Source organism: Motacilla alba, chromosome 1, assembly GCF_015832195.1.
Source record: "Motacilla alba alba isolate MOTALB_02 chromosome 1, Motacilla_alba_V1.0_pri, whole genome shotgun sequence".
Taxonomy (NCBI): domain Eukaryota; kingdom Metazoa; phylum Chordata; class Aves; order Passeriformes; family Motacillidae; genus Motacilla; species Motacilla alba.
The window spans coordinates 72,788,556-72,806,977 of record NC_052016.1 but is presented as its reverse complement, the minus strand read 5'-3'; the positions used below and the strand labels follow the sequence as shown (position 1 = coordinate 72,806,977).

Below are 18,422 nucleotides of genomic sequence, written 5' to 3'. Positions count from 1 at the left end.
AGCTAGGAGAACTCTGTTTGAGTAAATCACCAGTTTTCCAGGAACAGCTGGAACAAACTGCTCCTTCTATTTGGGCATGGTAAAGCTGAAAAAGCAGTGGATGCAGCATTAGCTGTGTGGGGGGAGAGAGCAGTCCAACCAGCATCTTTTTCTGTAGCATGGCAAGATTATTTAGAGGCAGAATAGGTTGAAGATATGGGGTGGAGGGCAGAAAGTGTGATTTGTCAAGGAAGTGTGATGGCTGCTAACTTGTGACAGAGGTTTGTAGTGGTACTATTATTACTCTAGCTGTCAGGTGCCTGGCGCAAACAGTATGATGAACCTTAAAAAATCAGCTTTCCTTCAACAGTTTTCTCTGCATTTTAGGAAGTGCTTAGATCTTGAAATAGAGTTTATAAAATGATCATCTTTGTATTGAAATGAGTTTCAGAAAGGGTGAGAATTATTATAGGTATGAATTTTCTGCTGCACTACACTACAGTAAATTGTTGTATTTTTTCATGGTGAGAGAAGCACTATGAGATCTTAGTTACATTTCAAAGACACTGTATGAAGCAATGAGTAGATTTGAAAAAGTATTAAAACAATAAATATTCCTTCAATTGATGGATATTGTGCAGAACAGAAGAAAACAGAACAAAATATCCAGTTTCTTAGATCCTATCAGGCAACTCTGCTGTCAGTCAGGAAAAAAAATGTTTTGTTTAGTTTTTATTTGTATTTATCATCTTTTAGTCATGATTTAGATATTTTGGATTTTCAGGGAAAAAAATAAAAAGAATGTCTGAGAGAAATAGCCCTGATGATACCATGGTCAGTGCAGGTGGGTGTGGGAGGATGTGCTGCAGGCACATGGTGCAGACCATGGTGGTTCATGATGCAGCAGAGATCCACCTGCTGCTGGTGGAGGACCTCAGACCAGAGCAGATGGATGCCCGAAGGAGACTTACTCTGTTGGAAGCCTGCTGGAGCAGGCTCCTGGCAGGACCTATGGACCCATGGAGAGAGGGACCCACACTGGAGCAGATTTCCTGGTAGGACTTGTGACGCCGGGGGTCCCATGCTGAAAGTTCTTGAAGGACTGCACCCTTTGGAATGGACCCACACTGAAGCAGGGCAAGAGTGTGACCTTACTACTCTCTACAACTTCCTGAAAGGTGGTTGCAGTTTGGTGAGGGTTGGTGTCTTTCACCAGGCAGCATTTGACAGAACCAGAGGACACAGTCTCAAGCTGCACCAAGGAAAATATAGGCTGGATATTAAGAAAAAAGTTTTTTACAGAAAGGGTCATAAAGTTCTGGAATGGTCTGCCCAGAGAGGTGGTGGAGTCACTATCCCAGATGTGTTTAAAAAAAAGACTGGTTTAGTTGAGGTGTTAGGGCATGGGTTGGACTCAATGATCTTGAAGGTCTCTTCCAGCCTAGTGATTCTGTGATTCTGTGTATTCTGTGTAAGGAGTCCTCCCCCTGAGGAGGAAAGAGTAGCAAAGTGTGATGAACTTACTAAAACCCCCATTCCCCATCTCCCTGTGCTTTTGAGGGGGAGAAGGTGGAGAAATTGTAAATGGAGTCCCAAAAAACAGAGTTATTGGGGAAGGTGTTTTAAGAAATATGTTTTATTTCTCATTATCCTCCCTGTTCTGATTGTTAGTAAATTAAAATAATTTCACCAGGTTAACTGGTTTTTTCCTGTGATGGTGATTTTTGAGTGATCTTTGGTGTCATAAATTACATGTCTCAAATGCTGTTAAAATGAGATCTGAAATTCTGAATTAAAACAAAAACACACACACATACAAAACAAACAAAAACCCCCTCCAAACTACAAAACTAATCTTAAAAGATCAAATTGAATCAATTATCATATGTGAAACTAAATTTAGTCAGTTCCACAAACTTGCTCTTTACTAAAGGCATGCTTTGCAGAATTTTGCGTAACTTCAGCAAAACAGTTGCTAACAATTTTTTTGACTGGAGGGGTTATATCAAATGGATATTTTCTCAGTAATGGCACAATTTCTACCTGGGCTATTTTTAATTTTCCCTCTCAGAATACATAAATTTGAAAGGAAACATCCTCATTAGAAGCACCGACCTGTAAATTTTCAGTTGGAAACTTCTGTATCAAAATACTTTTATGTATTATTTCTTTGTGAAAATTCATAAGTGAATAAAATTGATAAAAGCTGTCCTTATAAGTATTTTGCTATGTATTTGAAGACAATTTATGCTTGTAATGTAAGACAATATCAAAATGAATCTTTTTTAACCTTGTCAAATAAAAGCATTACAGTGTGGCATATTTCTGTCTATTGAGGAAAAAAGCCCCATCATCCCAACCCCCCAATCTTGACTTAATTTAAAACCACCAAACCAACAAACTTCAAATTTTACATATATTTAATTTTTCTGCAAGTATTATACTATGATATTTTATTTTTTTTTCAAAGTTTGAAATCATTCTATTGATAATTGTTGATGCTCACTCTCAGTCTTTATTTGGAAATTCTATTTTTTGAACATCAAAAGCCGTGTTGGACTGCTGAGCCCATTTAGTTGTTCATCCAGGGAATCTAAATTGCTGGGAGCTGTAAGTATTGGAGAGAGCTGCTGAAAGTAATATTGACAGAAAGTAGAGCACAATATTGGTAGGAGTACTAGTAGAAGTGAGTAAAAGCTTACACTATTTTTAACACTGGGTACTGGACTGTGGAGAAAGAGGAGAGGAAATAGGAAGCTTGAAGTAGTTGTTTAGAAGACTGTGGAGGATAAAAGATGAAAAAGTATGCAGAGATAAAGAATCAATTGAATACTTAAAGAATGCATCCTAACAGTTTAAGTGGTTCTTAGGGCATAGGGTATGGAACAAACTCATTCCATCAATAAAAGTAAAATAAAATCTGGAAAAATGGGGAAGACTGAGGGAAGCTAAAGAATTTGTCATCAATATTACTGAATTCTGTAAGTAATTGCTTTCAGAACAATGAATTTTTTAGCAATTGTTCATTAATTAAATTAATTTTATTTGACTTTTTTTTTTACAACAAAAAAAGGCAAAAATAAGACATTTTAATAAGAACTGAAATCTAAAAAACCCTGGTATTTCAGGAGGCTTTGGAATTTTTTATGTATTGGTTTATCACCACTGGCAATAGAGAGGTCTATGCTTGTAGTTTAGGTCAGGTCATTATCTGGTGAAGGATCATAGACAGGAAAAAATCTGACTGAGGGTGTTTTGAACTGGTTCTCCCTTTCCTTGGAGAGAGTTCTCCATGAAATTTTCTGCCATAAGTCCACCCCACAGGCAGTGGTTCTTCAAGAGCTGGTGCAAGCAGATCACTCTTCCACAGGATGCAGTCCTTCAGGTATAGGCTGCTCCTGTGTGGGTCCTCCAAAAGGTCACTAAGTCCTGTGAAACAAAATCTGCTCCAGCGTGGGCTCACCTCTCCACAGGCCTGCACGGTCCTGCCAATGCCAGTGCCACAGGGCTCCCACAAGTTCACAGCCTCCTCTCAGGCATCCACCTGCTGTGGTGTGGGGCTCCTCCATGGGCAGCAGATGGATCTCTGCACCCCCGTGATCCTCCACGGGCTGCAGGGCACAGCTGCCTCATCGTGGTCTGCACCACAGGCTGCAGGGGACTCTCAGCTCCAGAGCCTGGAGCACATTCTCCCCCTCCTTCTCCACTGACTGCAGGTGTTACTACTGTTTCTGATTTGCCCAGCCTTGCCCAGCACGTCCATCTTAAAGTTGCCTGGAATTGTCTTTGCTGGGCATGGAAGAAATTCTAGCAGCTTCTCACAGAAGCCACCCCGGTACCCCACCCCCACCCCCACTAACAAAACCCTGTACTCCTAAACAAGGGAACTATTTCTTTTCCACAGAAGCAGTTTGATGTGGTATAGTAGACCCTTCTCATTGTCCTTCCCATGTTTCTGAAGAGCTCCTCAAACAATTTGTCCAAGATCACACAGTAAACTGGTAGCTAGTATTTTGTTTCTTGTGTCTGGTAATATTCTTAAGATGTACAGAAATACAGAACTGGTAGGGGATTCAGCTGTACTTTTGCTGGGCACACAGATTTCCTCTGACTGTATTTTGCCTTATGGTGTTCAAAGAATGAGTTATAAGTATCTTGATTCACAAATTGCCTTTAGGAGGAGATTCCATTGTAAAGTATACATTATGCAGGTTTATCTATAAAATGAGTTTGCAATATTCACTAGATTCTTTAATGTTTTTAAAATTTTACATAGAAAAGGGATCTCTGAGACAGCACCAACATATCTCCGAGTGAATCTGGTAAAATTAAACAGTCCTATCTGATATTCTGATAATTTTTTTATCTGGCACTTCTACCTGCTGAAACTCTGGGCAGAGCCTGTAGTTGCAGATATGATTGCTGGTAGCAGAATGAAAGGCATAGCTTTTGTTCACAAACAGAACTTTAGGTTTGCTGTTGCAGTAAGAAATCTTAAAGTCTTTACAAAACTCCCTCTTGCCTTTTTGCAAGTGATCACTAATGAGAGCCATGACTTCTGACAGTCCATCTTAGATGGTGCAATTCCACAGGCTATTGATTTTTAAGCATTCAATAAGTAATTTTTAGAGAACGAATTGTGTGAAGTTTTTTTTTCACTCTTATGTATGGAATACTTCTTCTGGTTTTGCAGAAGAATAGCATAGCAAAGCAATGTTTCTTTCTCTGAAGAACTGCATATGTTTCGTTTCTTGACTATGTATTTTGGATATGTACCCAATAATATACACTAAATTTAACAGGTTCTGGATAAGTTTGCGTGATCAATCCTGCATAAGTGAAAACTGAAATAAACCCACTAAATACAACAGAATTTAATATTCCAGTAATGATGAAATTATATGACATTTTTTGGTTAAAAGAGTTCGTTATTTGGAGCCAGGGCCTTCAGTGGAATGAAGAAAATAAGTATTCAAATTGAATATTTAAAATACCTAAGTACTCTGTAAAGTTTTCTGCTATACACAGTGATATTAATCTGTTGTTTTCTGCACCTATATGAATATAATTTCCAGAATGGAAACATTTCTAAATCTAAGCCTCTGTTTAAAGAGAGAAATGTAGTATAATTTCAAGTCATGTAAATTCTCTATTTAAAAGTACTTCTTGCTATTCTTTTGTTTAGGATGTGGCTTAACTACTAGTTTTACTAATTACTTAACAAGAAAGGTATAGGTAGCTAAATCTGGGCGTGAAGTTCCTTTTTCCCTGGCACTTTCTCTTTAAATCCTTGACAACATTACTTTAGCTTAAAGGTTTTTATTTCTCTATTTTTAAAATCAATGTTTTTTTTCCTTGTAAAAGAGGACCATTTTGGAGTCAGATGTTCTGGATTCTCTAGTTTTTTTTATTTCTGTTTACACTATTTTGATATCTGTGATGGCTCAAAGACTGGATTTTTCTCAATACCTTCAGGCTCTTTAATCATGTCTCTTTTAAGAGCAGGATGCTGTTCTTAGCACTGAAAATAGTATGTACAAATTTGCTAAGGTGGGTTTTTTCCTTTTTTTTTTTTTTCTTTTTTTTTAATTACTGTGCAATATGCGCTCTGGTTTGCCATTTCATTAAAAAAAACTTTTAGGATTATTGGTGATTTGCAATGTTGATAATTTTTGTGAACCCTTTAGTATTCTCATGCTGCAGTCACCCTTCAGTAGCATTGCTGTAATCTTGAAAAAGGTTTGATTTCCTTATTCCTGTGCTATTAACTAAGTCATTTGAAGTGTTTTAGGCTGGACAACTCCCAAATGTTTGAAATTTCCGCACTGAGTTCAGGCTTTTCACTTGCCAGCTGAGGAAGATTATTGAAAAAGTCTACCTGGAGTCTGTCCAGTTTATGAATCAGTTCCTGATTAAAGGATTTTGAGGTACACAAATGCTAAAAAGGGTTTTGAAAAACTCAGGAAATTTTCAGTCAAATTTGTGTTGGAGTTGCTGCTGAATGCAATCACAAAGCCTCTCACTCCATTTGTGGTTTGATTTGCTTGTACCTAGACAAGAGCAAAGTATGCAAAGAGAAAATGTGATTTTCATATTACTAATTGGCCCTGAGCACCTATATATGCCTTTCACAAACTGGTAATTGGTAATAAATGGTATTTACTTTAACTAATTCCTACTTTAACAGGTTGCTATCTGAATTTAAAGCATTGATTATGCAGACAGAGCATTTGTAATGAAACAGAGATAGCTCCTGAATAGGATAAGTAGCAGGCTTTTTATCTAGGCTTTCTTAGAAAATAAATAAAAGATTAACTTATTGTCTTCTACCAAGCTTATTGCCTGCTATTTTTCATGATAATATTTAAAATATGCTTTGGTTGTTGGTGTCTTGCTTTTGAGCAGTCATTTATTGACTTGCTAAGTGACATATACCCTGAGTTAGTGGGTAGAAAATGTTGCTTATAAATGGCTAGCAGGAAAGAGCAAAATTTGTAGCAAACACTGCCTAGCAATTCAAGAGCACAATAGACTAAGCTTATTACAGTGCAATCTTACTTCACAGGACCAGCATAAATTCAATCAGGATAGTTCTCTTTTTCTAACTTGGAAAAGACAGCATTTTGAATAGCCAAAAAGATTCAGGACTAGTGTCCTACCTGTTCAAATTTAAGCTGACCTAAACCTACCTTCTGAGCTAACAAACAATATGAGCCCATTAAGATCTGCTCATTCCTGTTACTTTCCTTTTTCAGAACTGCTGTTGTCACTTCTAAATTCCCCAAAGGAGAGGAAGAAACATGTCTGCTTAAACCTATCAACCTCATTTATTAGGCATTAATTTATTTCTTGTAAATTACTTGACATTCTAATTCTCCAGCAATAAAACTAAAGAAATCTGTGTATGGCTACAAACATAAAATGGAAAATAAAAAGAAAAAAAAAAAAAGAGCTGAAATATCTGCCCATTCCAATGATCTTAGCTCTGGCAGTAGAGTTTTGTGGGAAAGCATCAGTTGATCAACCAAAGATGTGAAAATAAACTTGGATTTCTGATCAACGTGGTTGGGGTCCAGATTAGATAGGAACACATAAGCAAATTATGTCACTCACAGAATGAATGTGTTTGTTTTATCCAGGTGGGAATATCTGGCATTAAGTATTTGAAAACAAGTATATAACAACATTACCTGTAACAGAATTAAGCAAATGTTTCTTTCTAAATCACCATTTTGTAACTGTTTCTGTTGAGGAATCACGTTTAATAACATTTTGCCAGTTCAGTTTCCTATGGACAGGCTCAGGCATATTAAAACCTTTGCAGCATAAAAATAAAAATATCAATTGTTTAAACCAAATGATAATTTTTTGCTATCCAACTTAATGTTACAAAAGTGAATTTACTTATTTTAAATGAATTTTAAGTAAAGTTAGCTTCACTTTACTTAATTTTAAATCATAACTCATTCTGTTAAGTTAGTACCTGTACATGGCACAGAATAGGTGGTGGGGGAGTGAGATACAGAACTAGCTGTGTTGGTTCCCTGGGAAATTGCCTGCATGTCACCTTCAATTATGCAGGATTCCAGCTACTTAAAGGAGTGCTGTGAAGCCTAGTGATTCTTATGACAGAAAGATGGACCAGCCCTTCCTCCTTAAACCTGCTGAGCCCTGTACAGCCCTATAGGAGACTGTGTGGAACACTTTTGTACACAACATAACTCAGAGGCAAATCACTAGCATGTCTCAAGAATTTGGGGGTTTTTAACTTATTTTTATTTTATAACTGCATTTTATTCTGATCTTTAAGAATTATTATGTCTATGCATTTTTCAATTTTTTTACCAGCACCAGGAATGTAGACTACATTTACTTACACATCTTTCAATGTAATTTTTTGAATGTAATACCTACTGAATTCAAACCTTGAGTAAGGAAACTGTTGTATTATTGCTGTAAATAAAAATGTTTTTTATGTGCCCCTTAATATTTCTATTTCATTAGAATATATAAAAGGAATTGGTTTTGAATTAATTTATAATATTGTTTCATATGCTGGACTAAGATGTCTATTGCTCTTCTATTGATTGTGTAAACTCTTTTGTATATATATATTGAAAAATAAAAAATTAGCTTCATCTGTGAAATCCTTCATTTTCAGCACTACAAGTCATACATATAATCTTAAGGCTTTCATTTGAATCCATCCCATTACATATTTGTAAAAGAAGAGGGTATCATCTGTGTTGAGAACTATTTAGAAATTCTAGCATAGTTTCCTAATTTCCTCAAGGACTAGTGCTTCCTGACACTTTGATTTTCCACTGCAACACTGAAATGAGTAACTTCAAACTAGGAATAAATAGCTATATGATGAAAAACAAAATAAAACATTTTCCTCCTCTTTATTTTTTTTCCTTTTAAATATAGACATCACTATATTTGCAGGCTAAATTCAGATTTTATTAATAAATATTTTGGATTAAAATTAGATATGTAATTTTTCATTGAGAAAATAATCAGGATTCATTGCAAATTAAGTCAATTAGAGTTTTATTTTTCTTTCCCAAGGGGTGCAAAATGAATATGAATTTGAGAAAGTGAACTAGGGTAGGTGCTCACAATCAGTGGAATGATAGGATTGCTTTTTCCATTTCTCTCCCAATGCAGGAAGATTTTTCTGTCTTGTACTTACAGTGATGAGAACAGGGAAAGGATGTGTTAGTTTACATGTATCAGATTCTAGAAGCTGTGATAGAGTCAACACTTGGTCACATCTTACCCACCTGGAGTTTCTCTTGTTGTTTACAGACTGTCAGGAGCCAGCCACCCCTTGCCACCCCACTGTGACATGGATTCCTGTAGCTCCGAGGAATTCTACCAGGCTGTTCACCACGCAGAGCAAACCTTCAGGAAAATGGAGAGCTACCTGAAGCAGCAGCAGCTCTGTGATGTTATCCTGATTGCTGGAGATCGCAAGATACCTGCACACAGGTAGGAGATAAGCATAAGCATTGAAATTTCAAAAGTTAATGTTTTGGGTATGTGTATTTCTTAGAACAATGTTTCCTGTTGCCCCTTATGATTCTTTCCTCTTTCTTTAAACACAAGTGTAAGTGGCTGGAAAAGGTGGGTTTGAAGGCTGGGGCTTTGAAGGTAAGAGTTTTTTGTACAGATTTCAAAAGTTCAAGTAGCACTCAACTAGCAAACTGATGGTATGACTAACAATTCTCCCTGCTGTGATGTTATTCTTATGTGAAGAGAATGTGAATTTCTGAAATGGGGTGCTGTATAGCTACACTGAACAGCATCTTTTCTGGCTTAAGGTCCTGATCCTGTGATAAGTCTGTTGTACAGAGTCTCTCAGACACTTATAGTAGAATATTGAATACTTTTTTCTTATTACCTGTGCCTTTAAATTAACTAAAAAATTCTTATTTACTTTTAATTATAATTATTGGGATAAAAATTACAGTACATTTTAATTTCTAAAATTCTGTGAGATTGTCCAGTATTAAAGCAGTAGTATTTATGAAACTATACGTGGCTATGGATAAAAATGAAAATAGTTATTCTTCTTTGAGATTTTGGTCTCAGAAATAGGTTGTCATTTAATGCATGAAAATTAAAAATAATCTAAACTCCTAGAGTTTAGATTAAAATACAGAGAATAACTCAGAATTTCCAGGTGAGCAAGTGTTTTTACATCTGAACTCTGCATAAGGCTGCAAACCAAGGGTAATCTATTCCCGACTAGTGTCCTGATTTCTCTGGTGAGATACTAAATTCAGAGCAGGATTAAGATTCCCCAGCAGGAGTCAGAAAAACAGCCAGTGCATTTCTGAACTCATAAATTAACTTCCTGGTGCAGAGGAATACTCTAAGGGCATGTTGGCAGCTTGGACCTTACAAAGTTGCTTTTGCCCTGGGTGAATATGGACACAGAGACTATTTCTGTTAAACAAAGAAGCTGGGTAGTCTATATTCCAACTCCTATAACAGTAAGTAAGAGAAAAAAACCTGCAATATACAAGACTGCAGAGCCAAAGTTATTTTCTAAATGCTAAGAAGTAAAACCAGACAGAACCTTCATTAATATATTTAAATCATGGGGGTTTTAAAATTAGTTTTTGTCATTTCCCCTATTATTTTTAATACAGCTGTTCATGTTTGGATGCATATCTTTTAGTAGTAAATTTAATTTCACATTTGTCATTTCAATTCTACAGTGTGTATAAATCCTTCCTGAACTGAAAACATGCCCTAATAAGAAGACTAACCATGAAATAATAACTATAATCCTATTTAGATTTTCTAATAAACCTTTGGACACCTTTACTTGTAATTTTCTACTTCTCTGTGGTCTGCAGTCAAAATTCCAAATCTCAAATAACTGGAAAAGTTTTGATAGTGTTTAGTCTATGTTTGTTTAGACAGGTGTGTCTGAACAAGCACAGTGAGCTGCTTATTTTGCTGTAGTCATTACAATCCTAGAAATTACCGATTCAACTCTCCCTGCTCAAATCAGGGTCAACTGCAAGGTTAGACCATTGAGGACATACACAGTTAATTTTTAAATATCATCTCTTGTGGACATTCCTCTCTTGTTAGCCTATTCCAGTTTTTACTATCCCCACTGGTTTTAGTGATGCAGGATGTGTCACCCATGATCTTGGTAAGGCAAACAGGATTATAGGTACCTACATCGTTCTTCTTAGGGATTTACATGGAAATTGATTTTCCCAGTCCTTAGAAACCTCCTGCAATTATCATGATCCATTACAGATAGGAGAGAGTGGTCCTTCAGTAATATTGTAGAGCTTCCTCCAGTATTACACCTTAAACCTCTCCTCAAAACACAATATGTTGTGTTTTGAGGACATAAATAAAAAACATAAATAAAAAAAAAAAAGACTGAGCCAAATAAAGGTTTTTTGAACAGTGCATAAAATCTTTCAAAAGTTTTGCATTTACTTCCAAGTTATTTATGGAAACCCTTCTTTACAATCAAATTTCTTGCTGTTTTCATCTGTACTTGACCTTTGGGCCTCTCTAATTCCATTTTTTTATGTTGATACAATATTTCTATATTTCTCACACATCATTCATCTCTGCTTTCATTTTCCATGTACTCCTGTTGTGCATTTGGGAAGTAAATATTGTTCAGAACTATAGTGGCATAATCAGAGTAAATGAAAATTGTTAATCAAGCAAAACTCTCATGGGTCAACATAAAATTAAGAATATGTGTTTGCCATCAGTGATTTGGTTGTTTTGAGTGAAGGCAATTCACATAAATTGCACTGGTTTTAGATAACTGTGTTTGAAATGCTGTACTCTATAGCTGCTGAAGAAACATCAAAAATCCTGGGAAGAAAAGAGCTAAAGTCACTGCAAATGATAGAGGGACCTTAATATTTGTGCTGGAGAGTTCATTGAAACTTCCATCTAGGACTGCATATAAATGTTAGCGCGTCTGTAAACTCAGACTGTAGTTTAAGACATTTTTATTAGCAATGCTGAGCAAAACAAGATAGGAACTCTATGCTGAAGGGAAACAAAAAAATAACAAATGTGATATAAGGCTAAAATTCACCTGCCCCTAGCCAATTAAAACATTACCATATAACAGACGGGGTTCAATAAAACAGAAAATTCAATACAAAAACAGAAAATTCAGTAAAACCAGAAAATGCAAAGAAGATGTAGAAGGGGAGTTACATCCTCAGCTTACAATTCTGACTTCCATTGCACTTGAGAAACCAAGAAATCTACTTGTTGTTATAATATAGTCTGGTATAGTTGAATGCATAATGAGAAATACAAGTTTTTATTTTCTGTTTTCTCTTAACATAAAAAAATTTTCTTTTCTTTCCAATACTCAAGAAAAGGATCATAGAGGACTCCTACCATGGCAGAAAAGGAAGCACAGAACTATTGGAAAATTACAGATAACATATGAAACAAAGAAATACTTTAGTAAGGTTACCCAAATCTTTCCACTAGTATTTGAATGACATGTGAAGAGAAATTTAATAAAACTCCTTCAACAAAATGGAGTTAGCATTGTCTGTTTCAGTGCTCTGGGTTGTAAAAACTTTTTCAATGCATTTTGAGTGCTACTACAGAGAGACAAAGTTAAAAAAAAAACAATAGTAGTAAAATGAGGAAAAATTAATGGAGAAAGTTTAGCTGAAATGCAAGATGAAAGAATAAAGAACCAGGCAGAAAAGAAAGGATAACCAGGCAGAGAAGGAAGGAAAGTCTAAAAACAGGGAGTGAAAGGAGAAAAATGCATATTAGTCTGAAGATGCACATTATAGTCTGAAGACCTGTTTTCTGTCACTAGTAAGTAACAGATCCACATGGAAAACATGGACTAAAAGCAGTACAGCAGCTCTATGTTATTTCCAGATATCTGTAAGGTTTGAGGAACTTCCCATATCATCTGAATTCATCTGAACAGAGTTGCTTGACACAACCCAATGTCTCTGAGTTTAAAGACAATTAATTCAAGTAATATGGTCAGGGAAGAACAACAGCAGCAAAAATTCCTGCTATCTGACGAGCAGCAAGGCAATTTAGATAAGCTTTTAATATTAACCTTGATTGATAACCTTGATATGAGGGTTTGGGTTGCTGGAAAATTGAATGAGAGTCAGCAGTGCCCTGGCAGCAAAGGGCACTGCTGGAACCTTGGGAAGCACCAACCACACCTTGGGAAGCACCAGGCACAACATCAGCAGCCCATCAAGGGGCTCTCATTGCCTCTCTCTGCTCTGTGCTGGTACAGCCTCACCTTGAGTATTGTGTGAAGTTTTGGGAGCCACAATATAAGGACATCACACTGTTGGAGCGTGTCCAGAGGAGGGCATCCAAGGTGGTGAAAGGTTTTGAAGGAAATATGGACAAGGAGAGCAGCTGAGGTCACTGGGCTTGTTCATCCTACAGAAAAGGCTGATGGATGACCTCATCACAGTCTACAGCTTCCTCAAGGGGAGCAGCAGAGGGGGAGGTGGTGATTTCATCTGTGTGGTGACCAGTGACAGGACCCAAAGAAATGGAATGAAGTCAGGGGAAGTTCAGATTGGATATTAGAAAAACGTTCTTCAGCAGAAGGGTGGTAAGTCACTCCAACAGACTTCCCAGGAAAGTGGTAAGAGTTCAAGGAGCATCTGGTCATGCGCTTAATCACATGGTTTATTTTTGTTTTAGAAGCCTTAAGGGTCCTTTTCCAGCTAGAGATATTTTATTACTTTATTAAACCAGAATACTAATGCTATTAATTTATGGACTGGAAAAAGGTCCAGTAACTGAAATGGACTTCAAAGGGTAAAAGAACCTACTCTTTTACTGTGAAACCATTCTCCCTTGTCTTCCTTTTCACTAGATGATCATGTAAAGAGTCCCTCTCCACCTTTCTTAAAGGCTCCTTCAGGTGCTGGAAGACAGCAATTAAGCCAGCCCTAAGTCTTCTCTTTTCTAGGCTGAAAAAGCCAAATTCCCTCAATCTTTTCCTATGGGAGAGGTGCTCCATCCTCCTAATCATTTTGGTGGCCACCATTTTAGTGACTCACTCTAAGAGTTTGATGTCCTTCCTATGCTGTGAATTATACCAGTATTAACTGAATGTGAGATTTTATTCCTTTCAGAACTCAGAGCTTAAAATTGCAGCTTTTTAAAAGAAATAATACTTATGAATGCATATATATGAGTCTATAGAGATATATATATATGCATACTTTCACAATGCCATCTGTCAAAAGGAAAGTCTAAAAGCAGGGAGTGAAAGAAGAAAAATGCACATTAGTCTGGAGATGAACATTATAGTCTGAAGACCTGTTTTCTGTCACTAGTCAGTAACAGATCCACAGGGACAACATAGACTAAAAGCAGTACAGCAGCTCTATGTTATTCAAAAGGTAAATGAAAATTAAAATGTTGTATGGAAAAAATCTAAATATTACCTTTTTTACCTAGAATCTTTGTAAATGAAAGGTGTTTGTATGCAGTACGCCAGGTGGGTTCTCACCAAAGCAGAGAAGAGGGGCAGAATCCCCTCCCTCACCCTGCTGGTCACCACTGTTTTGACGCAGCCCAGAACATGTTTGGCTTTTTGGGCTCTGACTGCACATTCCAGTCTCTCATCCAGAAGCATCACCAAGACAGTCTCAGCAGGGCTGCTCTCCATTCGTTCATCCCTCAGCCTGGATTGATACTGGGGGTTGCCCTCACCCAGGCGCAGCACCTTGCACTTGGTCCAGTTACACCTCATGAGATTCTCATGGGTGCAGTTCTCGAGAATATTGAGCTCATATGTATATTAGCATAATATATGTGGAGAAAAAAAATAGAGTCTTGCCTATGATTTTTTAGTCCAAATAACATCTGATATTCTACTCAGTTGGCAGCAAAATATTGTAAGAGTTTTCTTAAAGATTTTAAGTGATCCAGGTTTGTTTGCTTCTTTTAATTAATAAATGCCCCATCAGTGTTGAGGCAATTCTCTATCAAAAGTGTGTATGAAAACAGTTGTGAAAGTAGCAAAGAAATATTCTATAATAAACTAAAATAAAATCTGATATCCTGGGAAAAAGGTCACAACCCTAATCAGTCATATGTGTTACTTATGAAAAAAACAACAAATTGATCAGGCTGAAATTAGTTGTAAAGAGAAAGAAGTTCCTTAATCTGGAGAAAATCTTTCTGGGTTCACACACTCATTTTAAACCATGAGTTACCTACTATGAGTCTCAAGGATGAAAGAGTTTATTATGTATTCTCACTGCCAGATCCAGAGTTGAAAAGGTGACATACTCAGCCAGCTGACCTTTCTTGATTAATAGGTCAACATGCCTTTAAACCAAGATTTCGGGCTGTTTGGAGTCTTCTGATCTACAGAAAGCTGCAGATCATTACAAAGTAATTGATCTCTTTGATTTCTCACTTTTGATCTTCCATCTCAACCCTGAAATACAATAATGATTTACAAAAGGTGTCACCTTTCAGAATTAAGTGCAATTAGCAATTTCCTCTCTCTTCAGTTCAACTTACGGAGCACCTCACAAGGTAAAAGTTAATGTCTTGAAACTTAGTTTTTGGTTATAGTAAGTTGATGAAATAGCTGATTCAGTATTTCTGTTAACTATTGATTAACATAAGACACTTAAAATAAAATCCTGTTTTTTTATCACCATGTTCAAAAGCTTGTCTTGCTTCTGTAGGTGAGCTGCTACATCACAGAACCTTTCTGCTTATTTAAGCCATCTTCTTTGATGGGTGTACAAACCAGTAGGGATAAACCTTTAAGAAAAATGGGTAATGCTGAGTACTTGACATGTGTCTTATTTATTTTTGTTTTTTTTTCCTACTTTGGACTGGCTCGTATGTGTTCTTGTAGACTGAATACTGCTTTGCAGTGAAATCCATTAGATAACATCTTTAACTTTCTTCACACAAACTGTGGAAAATCACACATTTTTATAGAAGTTTGTGAAAGAGATTTAATCCTTCTGTTATTTATTTTCTGCCCTCCCTTTGTTGTTTTTTGTTTGTTTTATATTTGACCATATATACATTTTTTTTTTTTTTTTGATGCAGCCAAGGGTTTTGGCCTTGCTTTTGGCAAGTGATCAAATTGAATATCCATAGCTGAATTTAAATGATGGCTAGTAAATCTGAAGCAACAGGTAATGCAAAATGAAACTAAATGAAATCTCCATAAATGAAACTCAAATGAAAATCTCAAATTAAAATTAAAATCTCAAATTAAAATCTCCATTACATACCTAAATTGCATCTCTACTACCTGTGAGAATTTTGATCTCATAGAAAATCATTATGTTTTTTCCTTTTTGTGATTTTTGTAATGCTTTTATTAAAGCATCTATGAACAATAAAGTAACTTATTTATAAGTAGTTGGAAAAAGTAATAGAAGAAGATTTATAAATATAATAATATATAAATAAGAATAAATAAGCAAACATAGAAGTACATGTTACTCAATGATGAAAAAATAGTAAATTAGGAGTTCCTTGTGGCAGCACCAAAGTCTATTTCTAAGTTAATCTTTTTGTAGTCATCCATTGATGTTTAGTCATTACATAAATATAAATGTGAACTGTTTATGAATTAGGATGTTTACCTCTAAAATTCATGATTGCTGCCGTTGAGCACAACATGAAAAGTGATAAAATTACTATACCTATTTAGTAATTTCCCATCATTAGAGGCAAAGATCATGTATATATCTTCAATCTGCCCTACTTGCAGTAAAATATAGCAGCCTAAAGCACTGTAAAATTATGAAGCCAATTCAAGCTGTCGTATTTTACTTAGCTATTGGGGTTAGCTAAGAGTGCAAAGGCAATCAATTACCATGGTGGCTGTTAGGACTTAACTTGTTTATCTTCGCTATTTTTTTAATAATAATTTGCCCTGAACAAACAAGCCAACAATATACAAAAGGCTAATGGTTTTTCTCTTGGTTTCCGAGTTCTCTAGTTGTGATTGTAGTGTCTTTTATTAATATGTTTATATATATCATATTTTCAAATTAATCCAGAAATGTGAACATCTTTATGGAAACACGTGGTACACTATTTATAGCTGTACCATATTTCTATCTCAAGATCATCTGTGAATATTCAGTCCTAACAAAATCAAAGTTTCACTGTAGATGGTATTTGGAAGAACGCCTTAACTTAAAACCCCAGTAATTACAGCTGTGCCTGATACTGCTGTTGTATTGATTTATCTCTATCAGATCCCTAAGCAGCAAGCTATAAACATTTTGTAGGTATTTAAAAAATACTTTCAAAATATTTTTCTTGGATATTTTTATTAACAAAAACATTGTATTATACAGTGATTTTATTGCATATTTTTACTGAGTAGCGTCTTAAACTACTAACAGTTTAGTAGATTATATTTAGTAGGTTTATAGATTGTCTAAAGTCACATGTTGTTGGTAAAGTTCATAACAAATAAGCCTTTAGGAACAAAAAAGAGTACCTCTGGATTATGAAATGCCTGTCATTATCAAGTTGATGATTTGATACTGAGAGATTATCTTGTTAACTGTTGGGACATCTGCATGATTGGAAGATTATCAGAAAGACTGAGTGCTAATTTCAATTCTATGTCTGTTTTATAGACATATGCTAAAGTACCAGTTGGTTCATATCACAGGAGGCAAAACAAATTAGAATTAAATGTCATTCTGTGTTTTGCTGCCAATGTGGATTAATACGAATTTCCTCCTAATAATTTTTAATTATTATGAAACTAATTTTAAAAGTTTATAAATATGTGACATTTCTAATACATATATCTAAGCAAATTACACCAGTTTCTTACTTTTTCTGCAGGCTTGTCCTCAGTTCTGTCTCTGACTACTTTGCTGCCATGTTTACAAGTGATGTTTGTGAAGCCAAGCAAGAAGAGATCAAAATGGAAGGCATAGACCCCAATGCGCTGTGGGACCTTGTTCAGTTTGCATATACAGGTATTGTGGTGCATACATTACATATACTTCCTATAGAGGCAGATGTTGATATTTTTGCTCGCTACATTCCGATCAATTGTATTTCTGCATAAATATTATTATTTTTAAACATAATCATCAAAAATGTTTATTTACCTTTTCTAGGGATGAATTCAGATTATTATCTCTTTTCTCCAAACTGTTCAATATTTCAGACTTGTCAAGTTTAATAGGACAGTCAAGAAAATGATGTATTTTTCTTGGTTTTCAAATACTTAAAAGGAGTGCCTCATACCTTCATAACTCAAGTTATGTAAGATTACTGAAATAATAATTGTATTTTTTGAAGACTAATCCTATGTTGCTTTTTTATTCAAATCTCAGTTTAAATAATTGCATAAATCTTTAAAAATTTGAAAGAAAAAAAAATGAAGTTTAAATAAGAAAATGTTTTAAAAGATTTTATTATGAGCCAGATGTTTTCATTTTCAATTCCTTTCATATGCTGGTACACTGTTTTGAAGTGTAAACTTACTAATAACTCACAATTCAGAGTTAATAACCCAAAGCTCTCTTCGAAATAATTTTTGTATTTTAATGCAGTATAGATTTGGGATTTATACTTCTTAAGCAACTTGTTATGCACATTGTAACTGAAGTGCATTTATCTGAAAGAAAGAATGCTAATATTACAAAATACGGTAATTAAAGGAGTGGAACTGCCTATAAGATTTGCCTTGAATCACATAAGTATAAAATATATACTGTTTTCTATTTGTTTCCTAAAAGATATCCTTATATTGTTTAAATTAACCCTATTTTATCATGATGATTCTATTGTATATTTGATTTAAATTCAATTTTAAAGGATACCCCAAACTCTGCAGTTTTAATCTGCTCTAAATACACATATAATAATTTAATCACAAGTTGCTGTTCGCTTTGATGTATTTAATC

At 35.3% G+C, this 18,422-nt stretch overlaps 1 protein-coding gene across 2 annotated transcripts in view; it reads left to right on the top strand.

Moving 5' to 3' along the window:
* The window catches only part of KLHL1 (kelch like family member 1), a 183,339-nt gene that overhangs the window by 50,079 nt on the left and 114,838 nt on the right, over positions 1-18,422 (top strand). For both annotated transcript variants that reach the window (XM_038131621.1, XM_038131612.1), the window contains exons 2-3: positions 8,791-8,973; positions 17,350-17,486. In XM_038131621.1, the coding sequence (XP_037987549.1) occupies positions 8,791-8,973; positions 17,350-17,486 (320 nt within the window). The remainder of the gene's footprint in view (positions 1-8,790; positions 8,974-17,349; positions 17,487-18,422) is intronic.